The sequence below is a fragment of the Oncorhynchus gorbuscha genome, linkage group LG01 (genome assembly GCF_021184085.1).
Source record: "Oncorhynchus gorbuscha isolate QuinsamMale2020 ecotype Even-year linkage group LG01, OgorEven_v1.0, whole genome shotgun sequence".
Taxonomy (NCBI): Eukaryota; Metazoa; Chordata; class Actinopteri; order Salmoniformes; family Salmonidae; genus Oncorhynchus; species Oncorhynchus gorbuscha.
The window spans coordinates 93,904,282-93,922,511 of NC_060173.1; the positions used below are offsets into that span (position 1 = coordinate 93,904,282).

At 43.3% G+C, this 18,230-nt stretch overlaps 1 protein-coding gene across 3 annotated transcripts in view; it reads left to right on the forward strand.

Moving 5' to 3' along the window:
• The window catches only part of epha3 (eph receptor A3), a 186,956-nt gene that overhangs the window by 19,610 nt on the left and 149,116 nt on the right, over positions 1-18,230 (forward strand). For all 3 annotated transcript variants that reach the window (XM_046366478.1, XM_046366487.1, XM_046366469.1), the window contains exon 2: positions 7,479-7,543. In XM_046366478.1, the coding sequence (XP_046222434.1) occupies positions 7,479-7,543 (65 nt within the window). The remainder of the gene's footprint in view (positions 1-7,478; positions 7,544-18,230) is intronic.

The window sequence follows — 18,230 nt, forward strand, 5'->3', positions numbered from 1 at the left end:
CTGTAGACATGGTGTTCTTTACTGTAGGCATGGTGTTCTATACTGTAGGCATGGTGTTCTATACTGTAAACATGGTGTTCTATACTGTAAACATGGTGTTCTATACTGTAGACATGGTGTTCTATACTGTAGACATGGTGTTCTATACTGTAGACATGGTGTTCTATACTGTAGACATGGTGTTCTTTACTGTAGACATGGTGTTCTATACTGTAGACATGGTGATCTATACTGTAAACATGGTGTTCTTTTCTGTAGACATGGTGTTCTTTACTGTAGACATGGTGTTCTTTACTGTAGGCATGGTGTTCTATACTGTAGACATGGTGTTCTATACTGTAGACATGGTGTTCTTTACTGTAGACATGGTGTTCTTTACTGTAGACATGGTGTTCTTTACTGTAGACATGGTGTTCTTTACTGTAGACATGGTGTTCTTTACTGTAGACATGGTGTTTTTTACTGTAGACATGGTGTTCTTTACTGTAGACATGGTGTTCTATACTGTAGACATGGTGTTCTATACTGTAAACATGGTGTTCTTTTCTGTAGACATGGTGTTCTTTACTGTAGGCATGGTGTTCTTTACTGTAGGCATGGTGTTCTTTACTGTAGGCATGGTGTTCTTTACTGTAGGCATGGTGTTCTTTACTGTAGACATGGTGTTCTTTACTGTAGATATGGTGTTCTTTACTGTAGACATGGTGTTCTTTACTGTAGGCATGGTGTTCTTTACTGTAGGCATGGTGTTCTTTACTGTAGGCATGGGTTTCTTTACTGTCAACATGCTTTTCTTTACTGTAGGCATGGTGTTCTTTACTGTAGGCATGGTGTTCTTTACTGTTGACATGGTGTTCTTTACTGTAGACATGGTGTTCTTTACTGTAGGCATGGTGTTCTTTACTGTAGGCATGGTGTTCTTTACTGTAGATGGTGTTCTTTACTGTAGACATGGTGTTATTTACTGTAGACATGGTGTTCTTTACTGTAGGCATGGTGTTCTTTACTGTAGACATGTTGTTCTTTACTGTAGGGATGGTGTTCTTTACTGAAGGCATGGTGTTATTTACTGTAGACATGGTGTTCTTTACTGTAGACATGGTATTCTTTACTGTAGACATGGTGTTCTTTACTGTAGACATGGTGTTCTTTACTGTAGACATGGTGTTCTTTACTGTAGGCATGGTGTTCTTTACTGTATGCATGGTGTTCTTTACTGTAGACATGGTGTTTTACTGTAGACATGGTGTTCTTTACTGTAGGCATGGTGTTCTTTACTGTAGGCATGGTGTTCTTTATTGTAGGCATGGTGTTCTTTACTGTAGACATGGTGTATTTTACTGTTGACATGGTGTTCTTTACTGTAGGCATGGTGTTCTTTACTGTAGGCATGTTGTTCTTTACTGTAGACATGGTGTTCTTTACTGTAGACATGGTGTTCTTTACTGTAGACATGTTGTTCTTTACTGTAGGCATGGGATTCTTTACTGAAGGCATGGTGTTATTTACTGTAGGCATGGTGTTCTTTGCTCTTCTATACTGTAAACATGGTGTTCTTTACTGCAGGCATGGTGTTCTTTACTGTAGACATGGTGTTCTTTACTGTAGGCATGGTGTTCTTTACTGTAGACATGGTGTTCTTTACTGTAGGCATGGTGTTCTTTACTGTAGGCATGGTGTTCTTTACTGTAGACATGGTGTTCTTTACTGTAGACATGGTGTTCTTTGCTCTTCTATACTGTAAACATGGTGTTCTATACTGTAGACATGGTGTTCTTTACTGTAGGCATGGTGTTCTTTACTGTAGGCATGGTGTTCTTTACTGTAGACATGGTGTTCTTTACTGTAGACATGGTGTTCTTTACTGTAGGCATGGTGTTCTTTACTGTAGGCATGGTGTTCTTTACTGTAGGCATGGTGTTCTATACTGCAGACATGGTGTTCTATACTGTAAACATGGTGTTCTTTTCTGTAGACATGGTGTTCTTTACTGTAGGCATGGTGTTCTATACTGTAGGCATGGTGTTCTATACTGTAGACATGGTGTTCTATACTGTAGACATGGTGTTCTATACTGTAGACATGGTGTTCTATACTGTAGACATGGTGTTCTTTACTGTAGACATGGTGTTCTTTACTGTAGACATGGTGTTCTTTACTGTAGACATGGTGTTCTATACTGTAGACATGGTGTTCTATACTGTAAACATGGTGTTCTTTACTGTATGCATGGTGTTCTTTACTGTAGGCATGGTGTTCTTTACATGGTGTTCTTTTCTGTAGACATGGTGTTCTTTACTGTAGGCATGGTGTTCTTTACTGTAGGCATGGTGTTCTTTACTGTAGGCATGGTGTTCTTTACTGTAGATGGTGTTCTTTACTGTAGATGGTGTTCTTTACTGTAGACATGGTGTTCTTTACTGTAGACATGGTGTTCTTTACTGTAGACATGGTGTTCTATACTGTAGACATGGTGTTCTATACTGTAGACATGGTGTTCTTTACTGTAGACATGGTGTTCTATACTGTAGACATGGTGTTCTATACTGTAGACATGGTGTTCTTTACTGTAGACATGGTGTTCTTTACTGTAGACATGGTGTTCTTTACTGTAGACATGGTGTTCTATACTGTAGACATGGTGTTCTTTACTGTAGACATGGTGTTCTTTACTGTAGACATGGTGTTCTTTACTGTAGACATGGTGTTATTTACTGTAGACATGGTGTTCTTTACTGTAGACATGGTGTTCTTTACTGTAGACATGGTGTTCTATACTGTAGACATGGTGTTCTATACTGTAAACATGGTGTTCTTTTCTGTAGGCATGGTGTTCTTTACTGTAGGCATGGTGTTCTTTACTGTAGGCATGGTGTTCTTTACTGTAGACATGGTGTTCTTTACTGTAGACATGGTGTTCTTTACTGTAGGCATGGTGTTCTTTACTGTAGGCATGGTGTTCTTTACTGTAGACATGGTGTTCTTTACTGTAGGCATGGTGTTCTTTACTGTAGACATGGTGTTCTTTACTGCGGGCATGGTGTTCTTTACTGTAAACATGGTGTTCTATACTGTAAACATGGTGTTCTTTACTGTAGGCATGGTGTTCTTTACTGTAAACATGGTGTTCTATACTGTAGACATGGTGTTCTATACTGTAAACATAGTGTTTTTTACTGTAGACATGGTGTATTTTACTGTTGACATGGTGTTCTTTACTGTAGGCATGGTGTTCTTTACTGTAGACATGGTGTTCTATACTGTAGACATGGTGTTCTTTACTGCAGGCATGGTGTTCTTTACTGTAGACATGTTGTTCTGTACTGTAGACTTCGTGTTCTTTACTGTAGGCATGGTGTTCTTTACTGTAGACTTGGTGTTCTTTACTGTAGGCACGGTGTTCTTTACTGTAGGCATGTTGTTCTTTAATGTAGACATGGTGGTCTTTACTGTAGGCATGTTGTTCTTTACTGTAGACATGGTGTTCTTTACTGTAGGCATGGTGTTCTTTACTGTAGACATGGTGTTCTATACTGTAAACATGGTGTTCTTTACTGTATGCATGGTGTTCTTTACTGTAAACATGGTGTTCTTTACTGTAGACATGGTGTTCTTTACTGTAGACATGGTGTTCTTTACTGTAGACATGGTGTTCTTGACTGTAAACATAGTGTTCTATACTGTTGGCATGGTGTTCTTTACTGTAGACATGGTGTTCTTGACTGTAAACATGGTGTTATTTACTGTTGGCATGGTGTTCTTTACTGTAGACATGGTGTTCTTTACTGTAGGCATGGGTTTCTTTACTGTCAACATGCTTTTCTTTACTGTAGGCATGGTGTTCTTTACTGTAGGCATGGTGTTCTTTACTGTTGACATGGTGTTCTTTACTGTAGACATGGTGTTCTTTACTGTAGGCATGGTGTTCTTTACTGTAGGCATGGTGTTCTTTACTGTAGATGGTGTTCTTTACTGTAGATGGTGTTCTTTACTGTAGACATGGTGTTCTTTACTGTAGACATGGTGTTCTTTACTGTAGGCATGGTGTTCTTTACTGTAGGCATGGTGTTCTTTACTGTAGGCATGGTGTTCTTTACTGTAGGGATGGTGTTCTTTACTGTAGGCATGGTGTTCTTTACTGTAGGCATGGTGTTCTTTACTGTAGGGATGGTGTTCTTTACTGTAGGTATGGTGTTCTTTACTGTAGGCATGGTGTTCTTTACTGTAGGGATGGTGTTCTTTACTGTAGGCATGGTGTTCTTTACTGTAGGCATGGTGTTCTTTACTGTAGGGATGGTGTTCTTTACTGTAGGCATGGTGTTCTTTACTGTAGGCATGGTGTTCTTTACTGTAGACATGGTGTTCTTTACTGTAGACATGGTGTTCTTTACTGTAGGGATGGTGTTCTTTACTGTAGGCATGGTGTTCTTTACTGTAGGCATGGTGTTCTTTACTGTAGGGATGGTGTTCTTTACTGTAGGTATGGTGTTCTTTACTGTAGGCATGGTGTTCTTTACTGTAGGGATGGTGTTCTTTACTGTAGGCATGGTGTTCTTTACTGTAGGCATGGTGTTCTTTACTGTAGGGATGGTGTTCTTTACTGTAGGCATGGTGTTCTTTACTGTAGGCATGGTGTTCTTTACTGTAGACATGGTGTTCTTTACTGTAGACATGGTGTTCTTTACTGTAGGGATGGTGTTCTTTACTGTAGGCATGGTGTTCTTTACTGTAGGCATGGTGTTCTTTACTGTAGGCATGGTGTTCTTTACTGTAGGCATGGTGTTCTTTACTGTAGACATGGTGTTCTTTACTGTAGGCATGGTGTTCTTTACTGTAGGCATGGTGTTCTTTACTGTAGATGGTGTTCTTTACTGTAGGGATGGTGTTCTTTGGGTGGAAAGATGTATTCACAAGGGCACAAGGCAGAGAGACAGGAAACACAGGGATAAATACATTGGCACAGAGAGACAGGAAACACAGGGATAAATACACTGGTACAGAGAGACAGGAAATACAGGGATAAATACACTGGTACAGTGAGACAGGAAACACAGGGATAAATACACTGGCACAGAGACAGGAAACACAGGGATAAATACACTGGCACAGAGACAGGAAACACAGGGATAAATACACTGGCACAGAGACAGGAAACACAGGGATAAATACACTGGCACAGAGACAGGAAACACAGGGATAAATACACTGGTACAGAGAGACAGAAAACTCAGGGATAAATACACTGGTACAGAGAGACAGGAAACACAGGGATAAATGCACTGGGGAAAATAAGCCACACTGTCACGTCTTCTAGGAGTAGTGGGTTTGGAGTCTTCTAAGAGTAGTGGGTTTGGAGTCTTCTAGGAGTAGTGGGTTTGGAGTCTTCTAGGAGTAGTGGGTTTTGGAGTCTTCTAGGAATAGTGGGTTTGGAGTCTTCTAGGAGTAGTGGGTTTGGAGTCTTCTAGGAGTAGTGGGTTTGGAGTCTTCTAGGAGTAGTGGGTTTGGAGTCAGGCGCAGAGAGCAGAGGGTTCGGACAATCATATTTTATTCCGGTACAAACGGTCACGCCAAAACACTAGGCGCATAAAACTGACCGGCCCAAACACAGGACCCCAACAGTCTGGAGAAAATTAAATACAAATGCACAAACTAACAGAGGAACAATCCCACACAAACATAGGTGGGCCTAACAGGCTTAAATAGACATACATCAAGAAACAATCAAGAGACAGGTGCAACCAATAAGACCAAACGAACAGAAAATTAAAAAGGGTTCGGTGGCGGCTAGTAGACCGCCGAGCGCCGCCTGAGCAGGCAGGGGAGCCACCTTCGGTGGGAGTCGTGGCACACACCTGGAGGGGGTGGAGACAATCACAAGGACAGGTGAAACAGATCAGGGTGTGACAGTATTGGGTTTTCGCCCGAGACATATCGTTTTGCGTTCAGGCCAAAAAGTTCCATTTTGGTCTCATCTGGCCACAACATCTTTCGCCACTTGGCCTTGGAATCTACAATGTGCTTTTTGGCAAAGCTCAAACGAGACTTGATGTGGCTTTTTTTGAGGAGTGGTGTTTTTCTTGCCACACTCCCATAGAGGCCAGATTCGTGGAATGCTTGTGATATTGTGGCCACATCCATACATTGACCAGTTTTTGCCATAAAGGCCTGAAGCTCCTTCAAAGTCACAATTGGCTTCTTGGTAGTCTCTCTGATCAGTCTCCTTCTTGGTAGTCTCTCTGATCAGTCTCCTTCTTGGTAGTCTCTCTGATCAGTCTCCTTCTTGGTAGTCTCTCTGATCAGTCTCCTTCTTGGTAGTCTCTCTGATCAGTCTCCTTCTTGGTAGTCTCTCTGATCAGTCTCCTTCTTGGTAGTCTCTCTGATCAGTCTCCTTCTTGGTAGTCTCTCTGATCAGTCTCCTTCTTGGTAGTCTCTCTGATCAGTCTCCTTCTTGCCCGGTCATCCAGTTTGGAGGGATGGCCTGATCTATGCAGGGTCTGGGTGGTGCCATACGCCTTACACTTCTTAATAATGGTGGTAACTGTGCTCTGAGGGACAAAGCCTTTGAAATATTTTTATATCCATCCTCTGACTTGCACCTTTCCACAACTTTATCTCATAGATCTTTTGAAAGTACCTTTCCGCCCATAAGTCTATTCTTTGCTTTGAATTGCACTACTAATGTCACGACTTCTGCCGAACTTGGTCCCTCTCCTTGTTCGGGCGGTGTTCGGCGGTCGACGTCACCGGCCTTCTAGCCATCGCTGATCCATTTTTCATTTTCCATTGGTTTTGTCTTGTCTTCCTTCACACCTGGTTTCAATCCCACCAATGACATGTTGTGTATTTAACCCTCTGTTTCCCCTCATGTCCTTGTCGTGTTCTGGTGTGTGACGGGTTTTGTACCTTTTTATATGATTTTTGTATATTTGGTTTTCAGAGTTTTCTTTAGCATTTATTAAACTGCTCCGTTTATACCAAGTTCACTCTCCTGTGCCTGACTTCCCTGCCACCAGCACACACCCATTACAACTATGCAGTTGAGTTGTGCAATTCTGAACTAATCAAAGTCACTATAATTGATCACAGATGGAAGCCAATTAGCTTGATTTGTGATCTGGAAGGTGGTTGGTTATACCTCAGCAAGTTTGCAATTACAATTCTAAGGGGGGTGTTCACATACCCAAATAGGGGATTTTACTGTTTTAATTGCAATTAATTTATAGAGTTTAAAAAAAAAACATCTTCACTTGGATGTTGTGGTTTACTGTGTATAAATAAAGCAGTATAAAGTCTGATTTGATGTGTTTTCATTTCAGGCTGTAAGTCAACAAAAGGTGAACATTTTGAAAGGCGGGGTGACTTTCTATTCCCACTGTACATAGTGGTGCTAAAGACAAGCTTGCCACAATCAACTGCTTTCCCATAAGACACTCATCCCGACACTCATCCCAGTTTCTTCTTTCCCCTCATCTCTTCAGTGAACCTGTTGGACTCCAAAGCCAGCCAGGGGGAGCTGGGATGGATCTCCTACCCATCACATGGGGTGAGTAGTACATACACGTCCCATGGCTTGCACACATATAGTATCTGCACATTCTATGCTCTGTCAGCATTCTGTCCTGTCATCAGATTTCAGTGTTTTAATGGTGCTTAGGACATTTCAAAACAAACAATACAAACACATCTTATTTTCTGTTATCCTATGAGTCAAGTGGGATTAACAATCCTTAAGAGTCTCTTGACGCACCTGTGCGTCAATCTAAGTAACATAATAAATACATCCCAGTTAAAATACATCCGTTCAAGCGAGAGACATCAGGTTTTTTTGCATGTCTGCATCTCAATCCACTGCATCCGCCTGTCGGCCTTCCGCGTTTACAGTGGAAGTTGGCTGAGCTACAGCGGTGTTTGTCAGACCAGGAGACATCCCGAAGATTGTTCTTCTCGCGAAAACGTCTATAACGTCCGAACGGTTTGGCCAATAAATAGATTCTCATGAACACAACGGTGTTCTCCCTTTTACTCTATGACTCGTTACAAGAGTCACGGGACTCGTCTGGAGCCAGTAACGCCGATGTGCCAACTTCTGTCTGTAGCGTCTGAACCGTTTCAGCCAAAACTAATATGATCCCACTATGGAAAGTGGAGACTCACCAACATGTTCTATGACCCCCTACAAGTGTTACGGGACTCACCTGAAGGTAATCTAACAAACTAATGAAAGTATGGAGGTAGTTTTGTGCCAACAAAAATACGGGTTTAAATATTTGTCCAAAAGTATATATTTCCTGATCTTTCTTATATCTCTTTTTTTGTGTGTTTTTTGTTGTTGTTGCTTTCTATGGATGTGTTATTCAATGTGTTTCTATGTGTTGTAAAAGTAAAGGACAAATTCTAGATTTTATCAAAAAATATACCTAAAGGCATCTTCAAATTCACAATCAAATAGCTAAATGATCCATGATATGACCATCTTAAAACTATTCCATATGTTAGCTTAGTACCCCCCCAAGTGGTATTAACCTACACATGGGTTAAGTAGGTGATAGACTCACCACATGGGTGGGATGGGGAGACAGATTGTATTTCTTCATTATGTTAAAGAAGAGAAGGGTCAGCTTATAATATGGTTTGAATTGTTGGCAACAACAGAGCAACAACACATGTTAATAAAACCCAGGTAACTTAGTATCTCAACACAGCAATCAAAACAACACATGTTAATAAAACCCAGGTAACTTAGTATCTCAACACAGCAATCAAAACAACACATGTTAATAAAACCCAGGTAACTTAGTATCTCAACACAGCAATCAAAACAACACATGTTAATAAAACCCAGGTAACTTAGTATCTCAACACAGCAATCAAAACAACACACGTTAATAAAACCCAGGTAACTTAGTATCTCAACACAGCAATCAAAACAACACACATTAATAAAACCCAGGTAACTTAATATCTCAACACAGCATTCAAAACAACACATGTTAATAAAACCCAGGTTAATAAAAGCCCAGGTAACTTAGTATCTCAAAACACAGCATTCAAAACAAAAACAACACATGTTAATAAAACCCAGGTAACTTAGTATCTCAACACAGCATTCAAAACAACACAACACATGTTGTTAATAAAACCCAGGTAACTTAGTATCTCAACACAGCAATCAAAACAACACATGTTAATAAAACCCAGGTAACTTAGTATCTCAACACAGCAATCAAAACAACACATGTTAATAAAACCCAGGTAACTTAGTATCTCAACACAGCAATCAAAAACACACAATAAATAAAACCCAGGTAACTTAATCTCAAACAGCAATCAAAACAACACATGTAACTTAGTATCTCAACACAGCATTCAAAACAACACTTGTTAATAAAACCCAGGTAACTTAGTATCTCAACACAGCAATCAAAACAACACATGTTAATAAAACCCAGATAACTTAGTATCTCAACACAGCAATCAAAACAACACATGTTAATAAAACCCAGGTAACTTAGTATCTCAAAAAACATGTTAATAAAACAGGTAACTTAGTATCTCAACACAGCAATCAAAACAACACATTAATAAAACCCAGTAACTTAATATCTCAACACAGCATTCAAAACAACACATGTTAATAAAACCCAGGTAACTTAGTATCTCAACACAGCATTCAAAACAACACATGTTAATAAAACCCAGGTAACTTAGTATCTCAACACAGCAATCAAAACAACACATGTTAATAAAATCCAGGTAACTTAGTATCTCAACACAGCATTCAAAACAACACATGTTAATAAAACCCAGGTAACTTAGTATTTCAACACAGCAATCAAAACAACACATGTTAATAAAACCCAGGTAACTTAGTATCTCAACACAGCAATCAAAACAACACATGTTAATAAAACCCAGGTAACTTAGTATCTCAACACAGCAATCAAAACAACACATGTTAATAAAACCCAGGTAACTTAGTATCTCAACACAGCAATCAAAACAACACACGTTAATAAAACCCAGGTAACTTAGTATCTCAACACAGCATTCAAAACAACACTTGTTAATAAAACCCAGGTAACTTAGTATCTCAACACAGCAATCAAAACAACACATGTTAATAAAACCCAGGTAACTTAGTATCTCAACACAGCAATCAAAACAACACACGTTAATAAAACCCAGGTAACTTAGTATCTCAACACAGCAATCAAAACAACACACATTAATAAAACCCAGGTAACTTAATATCTCAACAGAGCATTCAAAACAACACATGTTAATAAAACCCAGGTAACTTAGTATCTCAACACAGCATTCAAAACAACACATGTTAATAAAACCCAGGTAACTTAGTATCTCAACACAGCAATCAAAACAACACACGTTAATAAAATCCAGGTAACTTAGTATCTCAACACAGCATTCAAAACAACACATGTTAATAAAACCCAGGTAACTTAGTATTTCAACACAGCAATCAAAACAACACATGTTAATAAAACCCAGGTAACTTAGTATCTCAACACAGCAATCAAAACAACACATGTTAATAAAACCCAGGTAACTTAGTATCTCAACACAGCAATCAAAACAACACATGTTAATAAAACCCAGGTAACTTAGTATCTCAACACAGCAATCAAAACAACACATGTTAATAAAACCCAGGTAACTTAGTATCTCAACACAGCAATCAAAACAACACATGTTAATAAAACCCAGGTAACTTAGTATCTCAACACAGCAATCAAAACAACACATGTTAATAAAACCCAGGTAACTTAGTATCTCAACACAGCAATCAAAGCAATCAAAACAACACATGTTAATAAAACCCAGGTAACTTAGTATCTCAACACAGCAATCAAAACAACACACGTTAATAAAACCCAGGTAACTTAGTATCTCAACACAGCAATCAAAACAACACATGTTAATAAAACCCAGGTAACTTAGTATCTCAACACAGCAATCAAAACAACACACGTTAATAAAACCCAGGTAACTTAGTATCTCAACACAGCAATCAAAACAACACATGTTAATAAAACCCAGGTAACTTAGTATCTCAACACAGCAATCAAAACAACACATGTTAATAAAACCCAGGTAACTTAGTATCTCAACACAGCAATCAAAACAACACATGTTAATAAAACCCAGGTAACTTAGTATCTCAACACAGCAATCAAAACAACACCAAACAGCATGACTTCCTTCCCTTCCCTAATCCACCTACATCCTCCTGTGTCTCTACCTCTGCCATAGTCTGTGTGTGTGTGTGTGTGGTTGTGGTTGTGGGTGTGTAGTATGCATGTCTGTGTGGTTCTGTGTTTATTTGTCTACCAGTTGCACTACTGGCCTTGCAGTCTCCAGCAGCCAATCCCTCTTCTGAACTTTAAGTGTTAGAGTTACTGGCTGGCTGGAGCTGAAGGTAATCCACTCATTCGTTCCATAGAGCTGCCAGCCTTGGTTTCCTCCAGCCATATATTAACTACCAGCACTAGAAAACTTAGAGGTTACTTTATAAGGTTGAACCAAACACACTTACCGAACAGTGACTTTTAATGTCTCATGTTTATTTAGGCCCAGGTTTGAGGCCCAGTTTGTGTAATTGACATGACCTTTGAGAGTGGGAACTCCTCTATGTAAAGTTAGAAAGATTCGGAACCGTTTTAAAAGGCAGAGAATGGGTTTGATTATCATACACTGAATATTATGAGGAAACCAATGTCTTACTGAAAAGAGGTTGGTAGGAGCGAGAAAGAGTGCTGATCAAGTCCTCAAGGTGAATCATGGATAATTACTCACGTCATTGGCTGATGGGGGCAGATAAGCATTTTGCCGTGAGAGCCAGACCCTCTGAAATGATTTCTGATAATGCAGTGGCATAGGGGCCACACACACACACACACACACACACACACACACACACACACACACACACACACACACACACACACACACACACACACACACACACACACACACACACACACACACACACACACACACACACACACACACACACACACACACACACACACACACACACACACGCACACGTTGACAGTGACAGATGGGCCCCTGGTCTTCTGCCACTGTAAGCAAAGTGCTACACGGTGTTACAAAATGTTTCAGTGTTACAGTAGAAACAGGACCCTAACCGCACTGTGCACACCTGTGTCATTCTGACTCACAGTCATAGCCCTGGGGTGTGGATAATGGTCACTAATGTCCAGTGCACCCCTTGACCTTTTCCACATTTTGTTACGTTACACCCTTATTCTAAAATAGAGTAAATCATTTTTTTTCTCTTCAATCTACACACAATACTCCATAATGACGATGTAAAAACAGGTTATTAGATTTTCTTTTGCTAATTTATTACAAATAAAAAATGGAAATATCACATTTACATAAGTATTCAGACCCTTTACTCAGTATTCTGTTGAAGCATCTTTGGCAGCGATTACAGCGATTACAGTCTTCTTGGGCATGACCCTAAAATGGAGTTTCTCTCATTCTTCTCTGCAGATCCTCTCAAGCTCTGGCAGGTTGTATGGGGAGGGTTGCTGCAGCTATTTTTAGGTCTTGGCTGTGCTTAGGGTTGTTGTCCTGAGCGCTCTGAAGAAGGTTTTCATCAAGGATCCCTGTGCGTTGCTTCGTTCATCTTTCCGTCAATCCTGACTAGTCTCCCAGTCCCTGCCACTGAAAACCATCCCCACAGCATGATGCTGCCACCACCATGCTTCACCTTAGGGATGGTGCCAGGTTTCCTCCAGACGTGATGCTTAGCATTCAGGCCAAAGATTTCAATGTTGGTTTCATCAGACCAGAGAATCTTGTTTCTCATGGTCTGAGAAGTCCTTTAGGTGCACTTTGGCAAACTCCAATCGGGCTGTCATGTGCCTTTTATTGAGGAGTGGCTTCTGTCTGGAACTTTACCATAAAATCTTGATTGGTGGAGTGCTACAGAGATGGTTGAACCAAACACACTTACCGAATGGTTGTCCCTTCTGGAAGGTTCTCCCATCTTCACAGAGGAACTCTGGAGCTGACCATTGGGTTCTTGTTCACCTCCCAGACCAAGGCCTTTCTTCCCCGACTGCTCAGTTTTGCCGGGTGGCCAGCTCTAGGAAGAGTCTTGGTGGTTCCAAACTTCTTCCATTTAAGAATGATGGAGGCCGCTGTGTTCTTGGGAACCTTCAATACAGAATTTGTTTGGTACCCTTCCCCAGATCTGTGCCTCGACACAATTCTGTCTCTGAGCTCTACGGACAATTCCTTCAACCTCATGGCTTGTTTTTCTGCTCTGACATGCACTGTCAACTGTGGGACCTTATATAGACAGATGTGTGCCTTTCCAAATCATGTCCAATCAATTTATTTTACCCCAGGTGGACTCCAATCAAGTTGAAGAAACATCTCAAGGATGATCAATGGAAACCAGATGCACCTGAGCTCAATTTCGAGTCTCATAGCAAAGGGTCTGAATCCTTATGTAAATAAGGTTTTGCCCAGAAATGGAGTATTGTGTGTAGATTGATGAGATAAAAAAACAATGTAATACATTTTTAAATAAAGCTATAACATAACAAATTGTGGTAAAAGTCAAAGAGGTCTGAATACTTCCCAAATGCACTGTAGATTAAGAGTTTATGACACGTTGTTAGAATGTGTCATAAACTCACGTTTCACATCTTTTCACATCTTTGAAAGAATAAATCCCTCACCAATTTACAGATATATTCCACATTGTCTGAGGAACCAGAAGAAGAACTCATCTCCAACTGCATATGTGGAATAATGAGAAACTCTACATGGTGCTGGGAGCCTGAGGTCTGGCCCTACACACACTATGCTCTCCTGGCATCGCCTCATCCAATCCCAGAGAGAAACTCTACATGGTGCTGGGAGCCTGAGGTCTGGCCCTACACACACTATGCTCTCCTGGCATCGCCTCATCCAATCCCAGAGAGACACACTACATGGTGCTGGGAGCCTGAGGTCTGGCCCTACACACACTATGCTCTCCTGGCATCGCCTCATCCAATCCCAGAGAGAAACTCTACATGGTGCTGGGAGCCTGAGGTCTGGCCCTACACACACTATGCTCTCCTGGCATCGCCTCATCCAATCCCAGAGAGAAACTCTACATGGTGCTGGGAGCCTGAGGTCTGGCCCTACACACACTATGCTCTCCTGGCATCACCTCATCCATGGTGCTGGGAGCCTGAGGTCTGGCCCTACACACACTATGCTCTCCTGGCATCGCCTCATCCATGGTGCTGGGAGCCTGAGGTCTGGCCCTACACACACTATGCTCTCCTGGCATCGCCTCATCCAATCCCAGAGAGAAACTCTACATGGTGCTGGGAGCCTGAGGTCTGGCCCTACACACACTATGCTCTCCTGGCATCGCCTCATCCAATCCCAGAGAGAAACTCTACATGGTGCTGGGAGCCTGAGGTCTGGCCCTACACACACTATGCTCTCCTGGCATCGCCTCATCCATGGTGCTGGGAGCCTGAGGTCTGGCCCTACACACACTATGCTCTCCTGACATCGCCTCATCCAATCCCAGAGAGAAACTCTACATGGTGCTGGGAGCCTGAGGTCTGGCCCTACACACACTATGCTCTCCTGGCATCGCCTCATCCATGGTGCTGGGAGCCTGAGGTCTGGCCCTACACACACTATGCTCTCCTGGTATCGCCTCATCCAATCCCAGAGAGAAACTCTACATGGTGCTGGGAGCCTGAGGTCTGGCCCTACACACACTATGCTCTCCTGGCATCGCCTCATCCAATCCCAGAGAGACACACTACATGGTGCTGGGAGCCTGAGGTCTGGCCCTACACACACTATGCTCTCCTGGCATCGCCTCATCCAATCCCAGAGAGAAACTCTACATGGTGCTGGGAGCCTGAGGTCTGGCCCTACACACACTATGCTCTCCTGGCATCGCCTCATCCAATCCCAGAGAGAAACTCTACATGGTGCTGGGAGCCTGAGGTCTGGCCCTACACACACTATGCTCTCCTGGCATCGCCTCATCCAATGGTGGTGCTGGGAGCCTGAGGTCTGGCCCTACACACACTATGCTCTCCTGGCATCACTCATCCATGGTGCTGGGAGCCTGAGGTCTGGCCCTACACACACTATGCTCTCCTGGCTGGGAGCCTGAGGTCTGGCCCTCATCCACTATGCTCCAGAGCCTCATCCAATCCCAGAGAGAAACTCTACATGGTGCTGGGAGCCTGAGGTCTGGCCCTACACACACTATGCTCTCCTGGCATCGCCTCATCCATGGTGCTGGGAGCCTGAGGTCTGGCCCTACACACACTATGCTCTCCTGGCATCGCCTCATCCAATCCCAGAGAGAAACTCTACATGGTGCTGGGAGCATGAGGTCTGGCCCTACACACACTATGCTCTCTTGGCATCGCCTCATCCATGGTGCTGGGAGCCTGAGGTCTGGCCCTACACACACTATGCTCTCCTGGCATCGCCTCATCCAATCCCAGAGAGAAACTCTACATGGTGCTGGGAGCCTGAGGTCTGGCCCTACACACACTATGCTCTCCTGGCATCGCCTCATCCAATCCCAGAGAGAAACTCTACATGGTGCTGGGAGCCTGAGGTCTGGCCCTACACACACTATGCTCTCCTGGCATGGCCTCATCCAATCCCAGAGAGAAACTCTACATGGTGCTGGGAGCCTGAGGTCTGGCCCTACACACACTATGCTCTCCTGGCATCGCCTCATCCAATCCCAGAGAGAAACTCCATGGTGCTGGGAGCCTGAGGTCTGGCCCTACACACACTATGCTCTCCTGGCATGGCCTCATCCAATCCCAGAGAGAAACTCTACATGGTGCTGGGAGTCTGAGGTCTGGCCCTACACACACTATGCTCTTCTGGCATCGCCTCATCCAATCCCAGAGAGAAACTCTACATGGTGCTGGGAGCCTGAGGTCTGGCCCTACACACACTATGCTCTCCTGGTATCGCCTCATCCAATCCCAGAGAGAAACTCTACATGGTGCTGGGAGCCTGAGGTCTGGCCCTACACACACTATGCTCTTCTGGCATCGCCTCATCCAATCCCAGAGAGAAACTCTACATGGTGCTGGGAGCCTGAGGTCTGGCCCTACACACACTATGCTCTCCTGGCATCGCCTCATCCATGGTGCTGGGAGCCTGAGGTCTGGCCCTACACACACTATGCTCTCCTGGCATCGCCTCATCCAATCCCAGAGAGACACACTACATTACTGCTCTCCAGTCCAGAGCTTAATGGCACAGCTCTTTTGGCCAGCGTCCACCACTCCTCAGTCTCCACGTATTGTAATATCCAAACTCATTTAGTCACCCTAGCACCATATTTCCCCCAAATACATACTGACTGACTGACAGAGTGAGAGGTCCCCAGCTGCACTGGGAGAGAAGAGAAAGCCCATCCATAAACGAGAGATTAGCACATGGTGGGGCTTGGAGAGAGGCTGCTATAGTGGGGGACTATAGAGGGGATATAAAGGGGTTTGGAGGGGGGGTGTAGAGTGTGTTATGGTTTCTCTCTGGTCAAAGCTGTGATGAAAAGCTTCTGACTGATGTGGTGCAGTTGTCACGGCGACCCAGAGCAGGAAACCTAAGCTGCTCTCCGCTCTGCTCTTCTCTTTGGTGACGACCACCAGGCTGTGGGAATGGAGAAAAAGAGAGAGAAAGACATAAAGAAAGAGAGAGGGGTTTTCCACCTCTCTCCTGATGATTTGTGTCTCAATCTAACAGCTGAAACCGACTCATTATTGGACACTAGTCAGATCAATGGCGGTTCAGGTTTCACCACTTTGACCTTCTGTGTTGGGTCACAGCCATCAATATCAGCCGTCAAACTCCATTTAGTTTCTAAAACCTTGAATACATGTATTGAAACTATAAAAATACAAATGGTGCACAAAATAGTGTTCAGGAACCAGCGTTGATATCATTTATCACACAAAAACAAGGAAACAACCAAATTTGTTGTACATTTTTTTTATTTTATTTAACCTTTATTTAACCAGGCAAGTCAGTTAAGAACACATTCTTATTTTCAATGACGGCCTGGGAACAGTGGGTTAACTGCCTGTTCAGGGGCAGAATGACAGATTTGTACCTTGTCAGCTCGGGGGTTTGAACTCGCAACCTTCCGGTTACTAGTCCAACGCTCTAACCACTAGGTTATCTGCCATTTGACTGAGCTATCCCTCAGTCCTTTGAAGTGCCCTGTGCAGACTGCTGATTGGTCAGTTTGTCAGAGAGTCTGATGTGGTCGTTAGGTGGACCAGCCTCAGTGTCTCAGGTTCCCCCCGGTTTTACTGCTGCAGCCTGTTCTACCTACAGCACAGATCACAGAGCCCTTATCCTCCTCTCAGCCAGGGGCAAGTTCACACACTGACCTCCCAATGAACCCCCCCCACAGCTGTGACCTGGGGTCAGAGGTCAGGGGTAGTCATATGAGTGTGTAGCCCAAACCGTTCGGACGCTACAGATGTGTTCATGAGAAGACTGATTTTCGGGATGTCTTCTGGTCTGACAAACACAGCTGTAGCTCTGCCACCTTCCACCACAGATGTGGATGGCTGACAAACACAGCTGTAACTCTGCCACCTTCCACCACAGATGTGGATGGCTGACAAACACAGCTGTAACTCTGCCACCTTCCACCACAGATGTGGATGGCTGACAAACACAGCTGTAACTCTGCCACCTTCCACCACAGATGTGGATGGCTGACAAACACAGCTGTAACTCTGCCACCTTCCACCACAGATGTGGATGGCTGACAAACACAGCTGTAACTCTGCCACCTTCCACCACAGATGTGGATGGCTGACAAACACAGCTATAGCTCTGCCACCTTCCACCACAGATGTGGATGGCTGACAAACACCGCTGTTGCTATGCCACCTTCCACCACAGATGTGGATGGCTGACAAACACAGCTGTAACTCTGCCACCTTCCACCACAGATGTGGATGGCTGACAAACACAGCTGTAACTCTGCCACCTTCCACCACAGATGTGGATGGCTGACAAACACAGCTATAGCTCTGCCACCTTCCACCACAGATGTGGATGGCTGACAAACACCGCTGTTGCTCTGCCACCTTCCACCACAGATGTGGATGGCTGACAAACACAGCTATAGCTCTGCCACCTTCCACCACAGATGTGGATGG